The 16862-nt window shown below is 46.5% G+C and overlaps 1 protein-coding gene across 8 annotated transcripts in view; it reads right to left on the reverse strand.

Annotated features, from left to right (window-relative positions):
* LOC147010935 (uncharacterized) overlaps positions 1 to 16862 on the reverse strand; it is a 234455-nt gene that overhangs the window by 96241 nt on the left and 121352 nt on the right. For all 8 annotated transcript variants that reach the window (XM_085859819.1, XM_085859817.1, XM_085859816.1 and 5 more), the window contains 5 exons: positions 10218 to 10344; positions 9353 to 9472; positions 6509 to 6638; positions 2958 to 3070; positions 1999 to 2152 (listed from right to left, as the gene is read on the reverse strand). In XM_085859819.1, the coding sequence (XP_085715945.1) occupies positions 1999 to 2152; positions 2958 to 3070; positions 6509 to 6638; positions 9353 to 9472; positions 10218 to 10344 (644 nt within the window). The remainder of the gene's footprint in view (positions 1 to 1998; positions 2153 to 2957; positions 3071 to 6508; positions 6639 to 9352; positions 9473 to 10217; positions 10345 to 16862) is intronic.

A 16862-nucleotide genomic window follows, 5' to 3' on the forward strand; every position in this document is an offset into this window, starting at 1 on the left:
GTGTGTGTGTGTGTGTGTGTGTGTGTGTGTGTGTGTGTGTGTGTGTGTGTGTGTGTGTGTGTGTGTGTGTGTGTGTGTGTGTGTGTGTGTGTGTGTGTGTGTGCGGCCGCTAAGGGTCGAGGCTTGCTCGCTGGATCTCGCTCGATGGATCATGCTAGCTGGATCGATGGCACTTTGAGGGGGTCGGTGGTCATGGCGGAGTCACTCAGGATCGTGTGCGAGTCGCCTCTCTGGGTCGGATCGAGGAGGACTCGAGCTCGAGGATCCACCACCCAGTCACATTTTTCCTCCCTTTCTTTATTTTCTTTTGGGCTTTTGTGTGTGTGTCTGTTGCGCCATGTCCTTAAGTAAACCTGCTTAAGTGGCTGTAGATAATAATTATAGAGATCGGCTGTAGGCTTTTGCTTACTCCTACTCTCCTTCTCCCCTTCCCCATTGCATCATCCCCATCAATTGCTTGTACATTGCATTGCTTACGTGCTTATGTGTGGAAATAAATGTGCTTGTTTAAATGTACCCCGTTCGTTGCGTCTTTTCCCTTGATTGAACTGCCATCTTGCCCTCGGAATATAGTTGGTTTTTAAATAGCCGGTAAAGCGATCGGGTTCAACGGGGGTCGCGATAACACCCCACTCGGTTATCCCAAATGGAGCGAGCTGCATTAAGCGACTCGTGTCCCAGCGGCCCCGTTGAGGTACAATCTCTCGGTAATCTACCTGCGCGATTAATTAGGTATATCGACAATTCGGTGATTGACCCTGTAAGCGCGCGGGTAGAGTACGGACAAGGTTGTGGTGTGGTCAAAAACACACCCGTGGCTGGTTTTCGGCGTTGATCCGGAAAGCCGCGACTGGATTGTCCGTTCGGTGGGCGAAGCAGCCGATATTGGCTAAACGCGGTCGTTCGCACGCCGGCGGGCGAGAATTTGTAACAATATATATATTAAATACAGGGTGGGTATTTTAAAAATAATAATAATAATAATAATTAAAAAAAATAAGGAGCTGAGACTGTGTGGTATGAGGAATAGAGCTGTGTAATATGAAAGCGAAATATTGAACAGTTTTTGAAATATTGAACAGCAAGTTACCGAGATGGTTGCTATGGCAACATAATTCAGCTAATCACAGCTGTGATCTAATGGGGTTGAGATAATGTTTTGAGGAATACACATCTGCAATATGAAAGTTAAATATTCAACGGTTTTTGAAATATTGCGTGCACAGAAGTACATGGATGGATGATCAGTTGGTCGGTCAGACGGTCCCATCTTCACAGCTCATTTTAATGTCCCCCATCTCTGACCTCGTCGGAGAGGCGGGGGGTAAAAAGAATTTCAAAAATAATGAGAACATAAATTCTCTAAGTAATTGTGCATCGTTCATATAGCACCGCTCCCCGTAGGGTGGGTATTATAAATCATGATAAAATACACCAATCATCTGCATCAAAAGCATAGACATCATAGAATACTGTTTGTTTGTTTGTTTGTTTGTTTGTTTGTTTGACTTCTGTGCCCTCCTAAATCACTGGAAGGAACGAGTTGAAACAGAATGGGTGTACTCGGGGTGTAGACGATAAAGTTTTAAACAGTAAAACAAATTCATACTCCCGGAAATGGGAACATGACTACTGCATGGAATGAGTTGAAAACTGAACTGGTGGTTGTACTTGAGGGGTACACAGGAAGGCTTTCAATTACGAAAACAAAAAAAGGTGATAAAAAAAAATTTCATAGCCCGTGAGGTTCAGTGGGCGTTAGGTTCAGCAAATAACCACAATTTTCTCGATGTAAATGTGCATCACATTGCATTACCTGGTGGTAGCCTTTATTACGAGTCACAAATCATAGAAATGGTAGAATTAACCGGTTCGTAAGGACAGGTTTTTTGCTGGTGATGATAAATTAAGATGACATCTCATAATGGTAAATTAATTTTAAGAATCAAGTATTTCACGTAATTATAAAGTTGTACAAGATTCATAATAATTGCAGACCTGGTCCTTCTCTTGCGGGCAACCAGGGCAAAGCCTTGAGTTGCTGCATGATTTGCCGTGCCACAGGCTGGAAGAAGTCGAGAATCTCATCTGGTAAGGGCACGAACTTCAGAAAGTGGCACAGGCCCTCAAAGCTTTTAAAGCAACGATGTTTCTGTCAAAGCAAAACAAAACCAAACCAATAAGCAATTGTCAAAAAAAATTCCAATCGTAACTATAAATTGGTAGGGAATACATTGAGATTCCTGCTCTTTTTGACCAAAAATACTATGGACAGGTGTGAAAAAGACATCTTTAATTTCAAAACTGTGGAACTTCACATCACAAACTTGACGAGACTCACTAAGGGTTCTCTAAGTGACTAGTAAGTGACCAGACCACCAGTAAGTTAGTGCAAGTGACCAAACTCAGTGGCATTAGGCTGAGAGTTTCTGCTCTGAGTTTGGTCGGTGGAAAGTTTGATTCTGACCATGACCAAATTATGCCAAAGACTTCAAAAATGGTGCATGCTGCTTACTCGATTGATGTTCAGCATTTAGAGGATAGAGCATAGATAAACTCTGTGGGTTGGCCTCCCATGGAGGGGGAGAGACGATTTCTCCTGTATTGCCCCACTGACTGCAGAGAGAAATAACGTTGCTACAAGAGGGCACCGTTGAGCACCCATAATGCTCCTGGAAATTACTTCCCCCAAGGTTAATCACTGTTTATCTGAACTCAAGTCCGGTGGTGTGTGTGTGTGTGTGTGTGTGTGTGTGTGTGTGTGTGTGTGTGTGTGTGTGTGTGTGTGTGTGTGTGTGTGTGTGTGTGTGTGTGTGTGTGTGTGTGTGTGTGTGTGTGTGTGTGTGTGTGTGTGTGCCAGGCAGGTATATTTGACAGCTATTCCTTTAAAGTCACAAAGAAAATAAAAAAGGCTGGAGCAATGATGCAACCTCAGAAAAATCATAAACGTTTTTCACCTGAAAGGTGCTTAGAGCCTGAAGAAACAATGCTGGAAGCTCTGAACGAAGCCATTGGTTCCAAATGCTATCACGATCCACATCTTCCCGGGATGAAGGAACATCAAAATCTCCTGTTTGATCAGGTTAGAGTGAAGAGGACAACAAAAATCACATTGATTGGTAATTCCTTTGCTTAAATATTACAAAGTAAATGGATGAGGTGTGTGTGTGTGTGTGTGTGTGTGTGCGTGCGTGCGTGCGTGCGTGCGTGCGTGCGTGCGTGCGTGCGTGCGTGCGTGCGTGCGTGCGTGCGTGCGCGCGCGCGCGTTATTTGTGGAGTTCTGTGTCGAATGTGATACACCAAAATGATCGTGTCATAATCTCCAGAGTTGATTATGCTCATTAACTACAAAGAAAACGGGAGGAATTCCCAAGTTTTAAATGTACGCCATGTTAAGGTGTATAGAGGAGCTTAATATGTCCTTCCATGGCATGGCATTCCAATTACAAAATAAACAAGAAGGTATATACAGAATTGTGCTACTACATGGAAAACAGCATCCTGGTTGCCATGGCAACCACTTTAGATGACGAACGTATGTCGCGACACACCGTCTCCACAGTCTGTACCTATGTACCAAATATGAAATGTGAAAGTTGAAAACTTTGGGAGTTAGAGTGCGGACAGGAACGGACAGACGGACAGACGGAATCACATAATACTATATATATATATATATATATATATATATATATATATATATATATATATATATATATATATATACATACATACATACACACACGTGTCGGGCGTATAAAAACAAAAACAATAACATTGTAACAAAGCATATATTAATTAATACAAATAATAACAATTAAAACTGCGAGCTGTGAATCAGGGGCTCAAGCGTCCCTTTTCCAATATGAGGCAAATTAAAACCACGTGGCCTATGACATCATCGTTAACAGCATACATATTCCCCCAGGGGTACTGAATAATATGTGCGAAGTTTCACGTCAATCGGTTGAACGCTTTTGAAGAAGATTTTTTTAAGAGGATCACATTGAATCCAACGTAGGGGCCAAACCACATGACCTATGACATCCCAATTTTCACTTGTCATGATCACATGTTAAGTTGATCATGTGTGCCAAGTTTCACATAAATCGCTGGAACGGTTTTGAAGAAGAGGATTTTAAAAAGGTGATCACCTTTAATCGATCATGGTGGCCAAGCCACATAAATGATGACTTTGTCTTAAAAAAAACTTTTTTTGCACCATGGGTAGTCGATCATAACCTGATAAGAATCAAATCAATAGCAATTGCAGTTTCGGAGAAGAAGGTCTTTAAAGTTTTCAATTAAATCCAAGCTGGTTGCCATGGTGATTGCAAACTCAAAATTTAGAAAAAAAAAGGCATTAGCTCCCAATTGCCCCCAACATTGAATGGGAAGCTTCAACTTAAGAGCAGCAGTTCTGGAAAAATAGCTCCTTTTAAGGTTACACCAACATGGAAAAGTACTCCAAGATGGTGTCACCCATGGCATCATCAATTTTGTTTTACATGTCAATTCTAGATCATGTGACCAATCAAAACGACATTTCATCTTCAAGTTCTTATTGTGATGTAGATGACATTAAAATGTTTCGTGTCAATCGGACAAATTTGTTTTTTTTTTACCTCAATGCGGCGAGCAAACCGCTTCACCGATGATGTCATCTTATACAATATTTTTTACACCATGGGTAGTTCATCATAACCTGATAATCAAATCGATAGCATTTGCGGTTTTGGGGAAGAAGAAGATTTTTTTGAAGTTTTCACCTAAATCCAAGCTGGTTACCATGGTGATTACAAAATTAAAAGTCGCAAACAATATGCATCAGTTCCCATTCGCCCCGACATTCCTGTTAAGTTTCAACTTAATCAGAGCAGTGGTGCCGATGCTGCAGCTTCCACAAAAACTTGGCGGAAACAATAATAATAAAATACCGATAACAATAAGAGACCAAGCATTGGTATGCTTCGTCCCCGAATAAAGTCCCAATAACAAGAAGAGACCAAAGCATTTGTATGCTTGGTCCCCGAATAATAATAATAATAATAATAATAATAATAATAATAATAATAATAATAATAAGTCGTATTATTTGGCAATCACAATAACGAAGGTATAATCGCCTCCTTGGCCCAAGCACATCTGGACTTAGTGAAAGGCAGGCTAGTGCTGAAGCAGTATAGCAGGCAAGTATGCTATAAGGCCATGAAGACCAATGAAAATTTTGGTCGCTCAGATAAAGCGATTTAGCCTCATGGAGGAGTTTATACTGCTACTGATCTGGGGTTCGGGGCTTGCCACGAGGGGAAGCACTTGGATCCCTCCTGAACGCCCGGTCCTGAGGCCGCCGGGCACAGATAACTCCATGCAATGCTGGGTTGCCAAGTAACCACAAATTCCGATTGGCACTGCCAATCCTGGCAAGGTTACACACCTCATGTGATACCTTACCTGTGGACGGCCGGGTCAAATAGGGTCTCCTGCCCTCAGCACACACTCGGATTACTGCCGAGCAGCTATACAGTGAGTGTGCGCTGGCTAACAAAGCAAATCAGGTGGCATAAAACTTCCGGTCAAACTATACTTGTGCACAGTATCGGACCAATTAAGGAAAAGACAACCGAGACAGATTGGAAAACATAGGGGCAATAACCCTGGGCACTCACCTGGTAGGGGCTGGATAAGATAACCAGGGAACCACTGGTAGGCATGGCTAACCCACAAGATATTTAACGAAGAAAGTAAATAACTCTGGGGGGTTTTTTTTAATGCCATGAACAAACTTTGGTACTTCACGGGTGATGAAGGTTGTGGACAAGTTTCATCGAAATTGTGTGTGTAGTTTCTGAGAAGAAACCAAATACCTCTTTTGGGGGGAAACCCCCTTAAGCCCCAATTATTTTTAATGCCTTGAACAAAAGTTGGTGCATCACGGATGATGAAGATTGTGGTCAAGTTTCATCAAAGTTGTGTGTGTAGAGTTTCAGGGGAAAGGCGGGGGGGGGGGTCAAACCTGGACCCACTTTGACCCCCGGTAGACCTCTTTAGACACCAATTTTTTTAATGCCATGAACAAACTTGAGTTGCAACAAACCAAATATCATTTGAGTCAAGTTTGGTAACACAATCACATCAGCAGTTTCGGAGAAGAAGTTGAAAGTGTTTATGGACGGACGGACGGACTGACGACGCACCATCCCGTAAGCTCCCCGGAACTACATTCCAGGTGAGCTAAAAAAGAAAATTTAAAGAAGCTTCGACAGCAAAGCTTAATATTCAAAAAGTTATTGCGTAAACAATGAATAAATATTGTATCACACATGTGTAATTTACTTGATTTAATAATTGATAAGCGAATGCACAATCATCATCATCCATTAGACCCACCCCCCTCCTTGAACCCACCCATCACCTATTTTGGTAAGAGCAAGAGCGAGGAAGTAGCACCTTCATATGTCACATGCTTCGCACAATGCCCTCACCACAAGAAAACAAGGGATCAAACCTTGGATCATGAAGCGGAATCCATAGTTGCGAAGTGGCAGGAAGGCAAAAACCGGCTGCTTGTCTGGAATGCCGGATGTCTCCAGTGGGAAAGCCAATGACAGCTCAGTTGTCGCGACATTTTCTTTCATCTGGCACCAGAAAAATGAGGAATTAATTGCAATCATGAGAATCTACCAATGCACGGTGCAATACGATAGTGTGATCTTGCTGTGGGACCATTGGCCTATTTTACGAGGAGCGATCTAAAAAGTTGTATGAAAGAGATTTCAGCAAGACAAGCTAAGATTGCATTTTTTTTTCAAAACAAGTACATATAATTGAGCAGAAAAATCTAAATAGATGCATTTTTAATTCTTACATATGCCTTGTTATGCTTATGCTGTCTTTGGTTGATTCCTGACTTGGTGAAAAATTGTCACCTGGTGCTTAACAGAATGGGTGTGGCACAGCCACACCTCGACAATGAAGAAACCAGCAAACCAAATTCAGGTATGAATCCCAGTCCAATAAGCATTTGCTAACAACAGGCAGGGTGTTGACTCACTCAGTAGGACCTTTAGAGGAATATCAGCTGGATATCCAGTCCGCTAGCTTTATTTTGATGGATGTTATGGATCCCATCATGTGGTTTGAAAAGAGTATGCCATTGTGCACCAGTAGCTTGGCCAAATTCAAAATTGCTGTTCTGTTGTGCAGCAGCAATGCATCAGCAGCACAGCCACTCCTCATTGATGATGCCAGCAGGTCAAATTTGTTACTGAATAACTTTCTTATGTTAATAGTGTTACAGCTGTGGAAATTCGCAAACCACCATTCAGGTCCCGTAGGTGAGATATCTCTTAAGTACATGTGTAGTTAGCCCCAAACCCATTGTTAAGAGGGAATTTATGTGATTCATTCGGGCTGCGACGCTTTGAGATAGCCGTTGTTCTGTTCTATCTTTATTTTGAATCAACCGCCATAACCATGAAACCACCACCAAAAACCCTCCACCAACTTCACCTCTCTCCTTCTACGGCCATTCCCGCATCACCTGTGAACACTGAGCGTCGGGCTGTCTTGGGCTCGTTCAAGCGATACGCACCGAGCCGCGAGTGCAAACAGCGGCCTTTCCGAGGGAAAATTCGGATCAAGAATGCTACACGCCCACTTCTGATCCGTCCAATCAGCAAGCGCGGAGCGGCTTGGCCCCACCTCCAGGCATGACCGTGTGAATTCGAAATATGCAAATTCTAGGATCAGGGGGGGTACACGCCCCTTTTCCTCCGTCCAATGGGCGAGCGTGGCTCCGCCCCCGAGCTCATCCTGATCCGGAAATTTGCATATGGGTTCTCCTGCCGGCCTATACAACGCCGAGCGCACGGCAGAGAATGGGAGAAAGTTTTGGAAGGGCAGAAAGTTTTAGAGAGTCAGTTTGGAAGAGCGGCGGAGTGTGGCAGAGAGTTTTGGCAGTCAAGTCGGGTTGGAGAGCGGAGTGGAGTCGGGAGGCGAAGGCGTCAAGGTGGTTTCTACAGTCGGCTGAGAATTGTGGGAGGAGGCCAAGGAGCTGGGGTCCGAGGCAGGGAAGACGGCGGTCGGCGACGAGGTCGCGGTGGGATCGCTCGTCGCGGGTCCCAAGCCAGCCAGCCATTCTGCTCCCCCAGGGCATCAACAATTTCCCCCTTTCCCCCGCGCTGAGATAGTGCAAAAAGGGGGCCCCGTTCCCACCCCACTCCAAGCGGTGCCAACGAAACCCGCGAAGGACCACGGAGTCGGGGCACAGCCACGCGGACGTCTGCGGCTCGTCCGCCCATGCGCCACGAGGACGCGGGTAGGACCCACCCGGTCTCGCGGACCTGACTACTCCTTCAGGTCCCGCGCACATATTGGCCTACAGGCCCGTCTGCCCCCTTGCCTATGAGGGTGGCGTCTACCTTTGCTTTTGAGTAAATGTGTGTCGGCGCCGTCTGTGAAGTAAAACTGTATAAGTGTTGCCGTGTGTTCGCGTATTCGGTCGTAGCTCTGCATTGTTGTTTTTGTTTTAAATTGATATATGTGCATCCTGACTGACTGTATATGTGTGCTTTTCGTGGGCTGGGTAATAAATGTGCATGATGTTGAATTGTTCCCCGTTTCACTGCGTCCTTTCCTTCATTTGAATCTCCATCTTGCTTCACGTAAAGGGTTTGTAGTGTGCTTAATACGCCCGATAATTAATCGGAACCGTTGAGGCTGACGATAACACCGCTCGGTTATCCCAATAGCACGGAACGGACCGCTTCAGCGGTTCGTGTCCGGAGTCGACCTGCGGCGAGGTACGATCGCCCGGTTTACCATCCGCGTGGGTACTCAGGTAGGTCGAGTTTGGCGAACAACCCTATCCGACGCGGGTGGCCGATTGGCACGATCGTGGTGAGGTCGAAAGGCCACCCGGGCGATAGTTCCTGGCTCCGGGCGATAGTTCCCGGAGGGTCACGACTGAATTGTCCGTCTGGTGAGCGAGGCGGCCGCCATTCGAGTCGAGCGGCCGATCACACGCCGGCGGGCGCGAATTTGCAACAATATGATAGAAATGCACGCATGACCTAAAATGCATCCCAATGAGTCCTATATTTCAATGGACATTGACCATTCTCCATATTGTCAGCAATAAATCCCAATGGGTTTGGCCACCCAACTTTATATCTCACACCGTTGCTGCATAATATGAAAGTGAATTAATTAAATCCTTCCTTGCATCATGGCTGGAAATTGCGTGACACATTTTACAAGAAAGACCGTTTTGTGAAAACAAAAAAGAAGGATTTTACTTTGTTTGAATAAGGCACATAAATATGCAACATCTCGCAGCCAAGTGGTTCACCTTGCTGGCGTCAAGAATTTTCCGCACTACCAGATAGCGATTTGTGTCACCGTTGTGCTCAATCTCCAACAAATCATCAGCAAGGTTTCGTCTCCGCATGGTGTGGTTGATGTCACTCACCTGCAAGAGATCAAGTATTGCAATGCATACAGTAGATCAAAGTCATCAACCACAATACTTCAAAACCGTAAACCCACTAGTTCTAGTTCCCTGCCAGACAATGGTGTCCCTCAACAAACATTGACGGGGGGTTGGCATACTCGCCATGCTTTCCAAGTGCAGGTAGGCGAAAGTGGCTGGCAGTGGGAATTGCACCCACACCAGTCAGTAAAGTGGGGATGTCTTTAAATGCTTGACCAAACAGCCAGGTTTCAATCACAATGCTTATTCACCCCTGTTTGTCTGTCGGAGCAGAATATCTCAAAAGGTTATGGAGGGATTCGGACGAAACTTGGAGGACAGGTTGGGTGTGTAACAAGGATGAATTGATTCGATTTTGATGAATATCTGAATCTGGATCTGGACACGAGAATTTTTTAAATATTTGCCAAGTGATTCTTCACTAGTACCCAGAGTGCCCCGGGAAGTGACAGGACTTCCCTCGAGCTCAGTGGCTGTGTTTGTCTCATCTAACAGTCCTGTGTTGCATCTCCTGTATTTGTCTTTGTGTCCATGTGTGTGAGATGTATGTATGGCAGCTCCAGCACAAGCCTTACATCATGTTTCAAAAAGAAAATAAAATAACATCTTCACCATTAAACTCAAATTGTTTCAATGTTCAAGAACCCCAGTCCATTTGTAAAGACCATTACATGGTGGCACATTCATTAATGGTAATCAAAAGGATTGAAAGTATAAAGCAAACCTTATTGACAATGAAGATGTGCTGCAATCGATGTAAAAACATGAGGATGGATGGTTGGAGGTCCTGGAAGAGGTTTTTGGATTGCCACGCCTCTGATTTCAGAGGCAAAATAATTCGAGTCGTCCAACTGCAGCATCAATAAACAACAATATGTCCAATATGGTCAGAATAAAAAAATCCGCTCAGCTCAGCAGCACCAGATATTAAGTATTTAATCACAAATGCTTAAAGTCAAACTGCATATATCTCCTGGACATTTATAGTAAAATAAAACTAATGGTAACGCATCATCGATAAATACGCAGTTCAGGTAGGCAAACTTTCTCTCAGGGGTCTCTGCTGACTTTCGCAAAGTTAAGTTTCCGGTCGTTATCTGTCCCGTTTTAACTGTATTTTCTCACCTTCATGTTTCTGTGTGTTCCTAGTTCGGTTTTGTTTAAAAAAATCGTGCTATTTTGTGAGTTTTCGTCGACTTTGTCTTACCGGGTTCCTTGAGGCATACCCATCCTTCCCCTCTAGGTGCATGATCGTTTTTATTTGTATTCTCTCATTATTGCCATCAATTCCTATTTTCCTTAAATTCTCATCACCCATCCCTCACAACTAGGCACTGCTTCTTGTCTTAAATTCAAAACAAAAACAAAAAAACTACCTTTCTCCCTGCATACCCACGAGTCCCGATCCTTCTTCCTCTTCTTCTTCCTCCTTGTGCTGGCACACCATCTTCATTCCACTTGAGCTGACCCACTCTGACCGTTACCTTCACGATTTCTTCCTACAACTATCCATTCCCAAATCTTATGTAGTCTTCAAAAATACATCAAAATTAATAATCATCATTGTATCCTTTCTATCTATACACCTCCTGTAACCACGTGTCTCTCTACTCTTCTTGATACTTTTCATCGATCCATCAGCTTCATCTGCGTTTACCGTTCCAAATTCACCATACACCTCCACGATTTTACTTTAACCTTCCCTTTTCCGAATGTTACACAATCCTTATTTAAAATAAATAAATTCACTTTTGACGATACACCTCCCTCACCACGTGCTTCTCCCGTAACCACATGATCTGTTTCCACCCCTCGCGTTTACCAATCGAAATTCACCATTCACCTCACGATTTTTTCTCCTTTTCCATTACCTAATCTGATGAAAACTCTCTCAAAAATAATAATAATAATAATAATAATAATAATAATAATAATAATAATAATAAAAACGATCTCTTATAAATGCTTCCTCTTTCACACGTGTGGTTCTCTTTTACTGCATTATAATGCATGACTATTCTCCTATTTCCACAGAGTGCTCTCAATTCGACCTTTCATTCATACCTTGCCGACAAAATCCAACTGTTACAGCGTCTCTTCTCTCCATTCTCTTAATTCGCCTTTATTGCATCCATCAAGAAATGTCTCTAATCGCATCTCTGACCTAAAAAATTATAAAAGCCCAGTTTGCAACGAATCTTCGCTTTCCATCAACCATTCATTTTTTCCAACTTCAGTGCCAACTCACTCCTCTCACCCCTCCCTCTCAAAGCAACCATCACACACTTCTCCCTCCAAGCCTCCCTCTCACCTTTCTCCCTCAACTCTCCCTTCTCCCACCATTCAAACTCCTCACTCACCCTTCTCAAAGTTGCCCCCCCTCACATCCACAAAGCTGCCTCCTTCCCCTGCCCTCTCACCTCCATCTCATCACTCCACCTCCTCAACTGCCTTCTAACCCCTCTCTACCAGCACCACAGAGCCTTTTCTCCTCCTCATCCAGCCTCCTCCCCTAGCTATTTTGCAATCACCCACACTCAACAACTCTCCTTACCTCCCCAGCCCCTCCTCCATTGTCCTACTCTCCCCTCCCCTCCCATCCCATCCCATCCCCTGCACTCAAAGCCTCCTCCCCTCCCTCTTCATTAACAGTGTGGACCTCAAATATCCATGGCCTTCGCTCAAACCTTACAGATCTTTCCATACAGGTTGCCACTGACAAACCAGACAAAATCTGCCAAACAGAAACTTTCCTCCCTCAAGACACCTCTGACTCCTAAGTATCTCTCCCTGGTTACTCCCTCCTCCTGTATGATAGACTTGACCCTCGTCCTGGTGGAGGAGTTGCTCTCTTCATCAAAGACTTCATTCCTCACTCTCTCCATGCACTGCCCTCACTCCCCCACACCCCCAGGAATACCGCTGGCTATGGCTTCCCCTCCACTTCCACATCATGTTTATATGTGTACTGTACCATCCACCAAACAGTGTTGACTCCATTTACACCTCACTATCCAAAAACATGGACCAACTTCTATCCTCCCATCCAAACTCTCTCTTCCTCATATGTGGTGACTTCAATTGTCATCATGCCAGTTGGCTAGGTGTGGGTACTGTGGTATAGCCTGCGGGTCTGCGGCGCGGGTCGTGGACGGCTTTTGCAATACGATCACTCGGACGGCGGTCTGAGCACTCGGGGACGTCTACGGTGTGTATGCCGAGAGTCATCGCCCATCATGACAGTCATTGATGGCGGTGTGCGAAGCGATCCTTCCGTCCCGGGTCGAGACCTACTGCCGGTGCGGTGTTCGGTGCATGGCGTACACGGTAACGCCCCGGATCGAGTTTTGCGGCCTGGGCACAGAGATCCCAGCGACCCGGAATGGGAGATACTGCCGATGTTAAACCTGCCTTCCATTGGTACGGAGGTGGCGAGATCAGTGGCAGGGGAGGTTGAGATGACCGGGGCACTGATGCTGCTACCCATGTTGAGCCTGGTTTCAGTTGGTCCGACGGTGACAGGACCGATGCCAGTGAAGGTCGAAGTGATCGGGACACTGATCGGGTGTCGAGTTGAGTCCACTCGTGCTGCCCTCGCATCGCGCACGTACACCGGCGAAGCGATTGCGCCGCTTGCGGCGCCCGACGTCTCGGTGCTCTACCGGGGTTGAAGCGCCCTACTCACGGTGTTTGTGGTGCGAGGGGAGGGGCCCGTCCTTTTGGGTCGGGACTGGCTGGCGCACCTCGGGCTGGATCTCCAGTTCGTACCTCCAGGTGTGCCGGTGCTCTCTTCGATGCTTTCGGCGAGACCCGAGGGCGAGGTTCTGGCGGCGGGAGCCGCATCGATGCAACGGGAGCGGCCGTTCGTTGCTGCCTGCAACGGTGATGGGCGGTTCGGGAGCAGCGGGAGCCGTGCCAGCTCTCGCGATGAGTTCTCGCGCTTCGGCGGCGTTCATGAGGCAATGTGCGCCTGTGTTGGTCGGGCAGCTTCAACGGGTTGCGGTGAGCCCGTGGCGTTAAAGGAAGTCGTGAGTTGCAACATCGAGTCGACAACCAAGAGATGGACTCGTGATGTGGGTTATGGGTTGCTGTTCATTGCATATTTGTTTTGCATTGCTCGAGTGATGCGGTTTAACGTTGTTGAAATAAATGCCGACAGTTCATGTGTGGGAATAGGTTTGCCTGAGATCAATCGATGGGTTTTGCAGTATGGTCAATGTGATGTGGAGGCTTTGGGAGCGGTGGTGGCGAATAAAGAGGTTTGGTTGGCCTTCCATTGCCCCGGGCCGCAGGTGGTGGCTTTGTCATGTGCAGGGATTTTATCGAAAGAACGCGCTGTACGAGAAAATGAGTTTGCGATTGTACCAACGATATTCTTATTGATTTATGACGAGCCTGTAGTTGAAGTGTGGTTTGAATGGAGGCTGCCGGCTAACTGCCGTGTGGGTCTCAGAGATCGACTCGGAGCCAGGGCTGATGCGCTGTTTAGCGTTACCCCCACCTCTGGTTTCGGCAAGGTCAGACGTGCTGGCGCCTGGGGCGCAGTTCTCTGTTTTCGCTCAAGGCCGTTTGGACGTGCGTTGGAGGCTCAACTGATTGTGGTGCGTGGGTTGTTGTGGAGCATTGGTTGCATCCAGCCAGCGGCGCTGTTCAGCGCCCCCACCAAAGGTCAATCGGGTCTGGCGCTGGCGCCACGGCTCCCAGACAGTGGGCTCCCGGCCTCGGAATGTTTATCTGCTTCAGGTCTGTCTGGGGGAAATGTGCCGCCTTGTGGGCCGGAGGCGTTTGATGGTGCCGGGGGAGGTTTGCTCAGGAGGTCGCCACGACCTCGCCAAAGGCCATGTAAGCATGAGCCGCCTGGGGGCGTTTTTGCTGCGTAGTGCTGCTGTGCTTCTCGCCTTGCTGCTTCATATCAGTAACGCGGTCAGGGTTTGGTAGGTGCTTTGTGCAACTCAGTCTTCGGGACCTGGCCGTTGCTGCTTCACTCGCTCGCATCCACATGTTATATGATGTGATGTGCTTTTATACTTTGCTGTTTTCTTTTTTGTACCTTGTCTGCTTTGATACCATGGTATTTCGTGCTACTTATGCTTATTATGATGGTGATCATTTAATAATCATGGTTTTAGGAGGGAGGAGTGTGGTATAGCCTGCGGGCCTGCGGGGCAGGGCATGATGATGGGGGGAGTGGTCGTCGTGAGCATCGTGTCTGCTCGGGATATAAGGAGTGCGCGCCGCCTGAGGCGTCGTAGTGATGCCGTAGTCGCCACGGCTTGTGAGTGTACTGAGTACGTAATAAAGGAGAGCCGCGGGCAAAGTACGCCCGCGCTCGCGCTTGTACAACACAGCCCGGCTCGACTGTTCCCCTGCTCGTGTCTGCCTGCTAAGCACCTCTACCACGACACTACAGGTACCTCTCTCACCTGTCATGGCACTTCAGCAAAAGCTTTCTGCGACTCATTGTGACTGACTCAATCGGTCAATTTCCTCACCCGAATCTCAACCAATGGTATTCCATCTCTTCTGGATCTGATTTTGACAAATTTTCCTGAAAATATCTGCTGTTCTTCCTCCACTCCAATCAGTTCTTCTGACCACGTGCTTGTCAAAGTGGATATCTCTCTGGCTGTGATCAGAGATCCACCTCAGCACCGTCAAGTCTGGCATTTCACTCAAACCGACTGGCAGGGTCTCCAAGCAGCGATTAAATTTTCAGACTGATCTCCCATCGCTACTTTCTCCAACATCAACTCATCCTGGGAATTCTTTCAAAGAAACTTGCTCTCCCTCATGCACAGATTTATCCCCTCTCGTCTTCAGTTGTCCTACGCCTCCTCCCACCCATGGTTCATTGAAGCTTGTGGTGAGGCAGTTGTCCTGAAAGAACTTGCCTTTGCCTCATGGAAAGCAAACCCAACTGAGGGTAATCTCAGTTCCTTCCATAAAGCTCGGAACAAGTGTGTATCTACCCTCAGGAGAGCCAGAAAACGTCTTTCTAATCTCAAGTCTGAACTCTCCAACCTCTCTCCCTCCTCCAAATCCTGGTGGCGTCTAATCAAATCTGCTTCTGGTGTATGTTCCCCCTCCATCGCCTCCCTTACCTCAAATGGCCACACTGCTGATACCGCACGTGAAAAGGCTGAATGCCTAAACTCGGTGTTTGCTTGTGTACCCACCTCAAAATCTTGTGTCCAAAACCCATTGCTTTCTATACCCACCTTACCCAGTAGTACCCAACTGTCCCTGGACTCTGTGTCCATTTCCTCAGACAAAGTGGAGAGCTTGCTGTCAAACCTCGACTCAGATTCTGCAACCGGTCCAGACAGCATCCGCCCACGTGTCTCAAAAACTTGCTCCTCTACTCTTTCTCACCCTCTCTCTGTTCTATTCACCCTCTCATTTGCTCAAGGTCATCTGCCATCTGCTTGGAAATCAGCAAACATTACTGCCCTGCATAAAAAAGGTGCAAAAACAGATCCCTGCAACTACAGACCAATCAGCCTTCTCCCATTCGTCAGCAAGGTTATGGAATCAATCATCGCTTCAGACATTAAATCCTTCCTCTTCTCCAATGGCTTGATTTCCGATCATCAAATTGGTTTCAGACCAGGTCACTCCACCCTGGATAAGCTGCTTCTGCTCTCCCAACAATGGATGGAGGTCCTCAATGCCGGACATGAAATCAGAACCATATCCCAAGACATATCGCGTGCTTTTGACATGGTCTGGCACCCTGCCTTGCTCACCAAACTCTCTTCCTATAATATCCATGGCCATCTCCACTCATGGATCACAGACTTCCTCTCCTGTCGCAGTCAATCTGTGGCCCTAAATAGAGTTCTTTCATTCCCTCTTCCTGTCCAGGCTGGAGTTCCTCAAAGCAGCATTCTGGGCCCTGTTCTTTTTCTGGTTTTCATCAATGATCTCTCCGACTCTGGAAAATCCTCTTTATCTCTTTGCTGATGACTCCACCCTCTGCCGTACCATCTGTCATCCCTCAGACCGGCAAGCAGCAACTTCTTCGCTCACTGCAGATCTGGATAAAATCACAAACTGGTCCATCATCTGGAACATGTCTTTCAATCCGGACAAATCTCACACTCTCACCATGTCTCTCTGAAAGGACCGTTTGGAAACCCCCTTCCCCCCCAATCCACTTTCTCAATAATCCTCTGGAAGAAGTCCTTTCTTTCAAGCATCTGGGTCTCACTATCTGCCAGGACCTTTCCTGGGAAAGCCACATTTCCAACCTGGCCTCCAAAGCCAGCCGCTGACTGGGAATCCTCTGTCGTGCAAAGTCCTTCCTCGGCTCACCTGAGCTCCTGACCACATACAAAGCTTTCGTCCGCAGCCTGATGAGTACTGCTCT

Source organism: Eptatretus burgeri, chromosome 16, assembly GCF_056783735.1.
Source record: "Eptatretus burgeri isolate ZD-2024b chromosome 16, Ebu_testis_v1, whole genome shotgun sequence".
Lineage (NCBI taxonomy): Eukaryota > Metazoa > Chordata > Myxini > Myxiniformes > Myxinidae > Eptatretus > Eptatretus burgeri.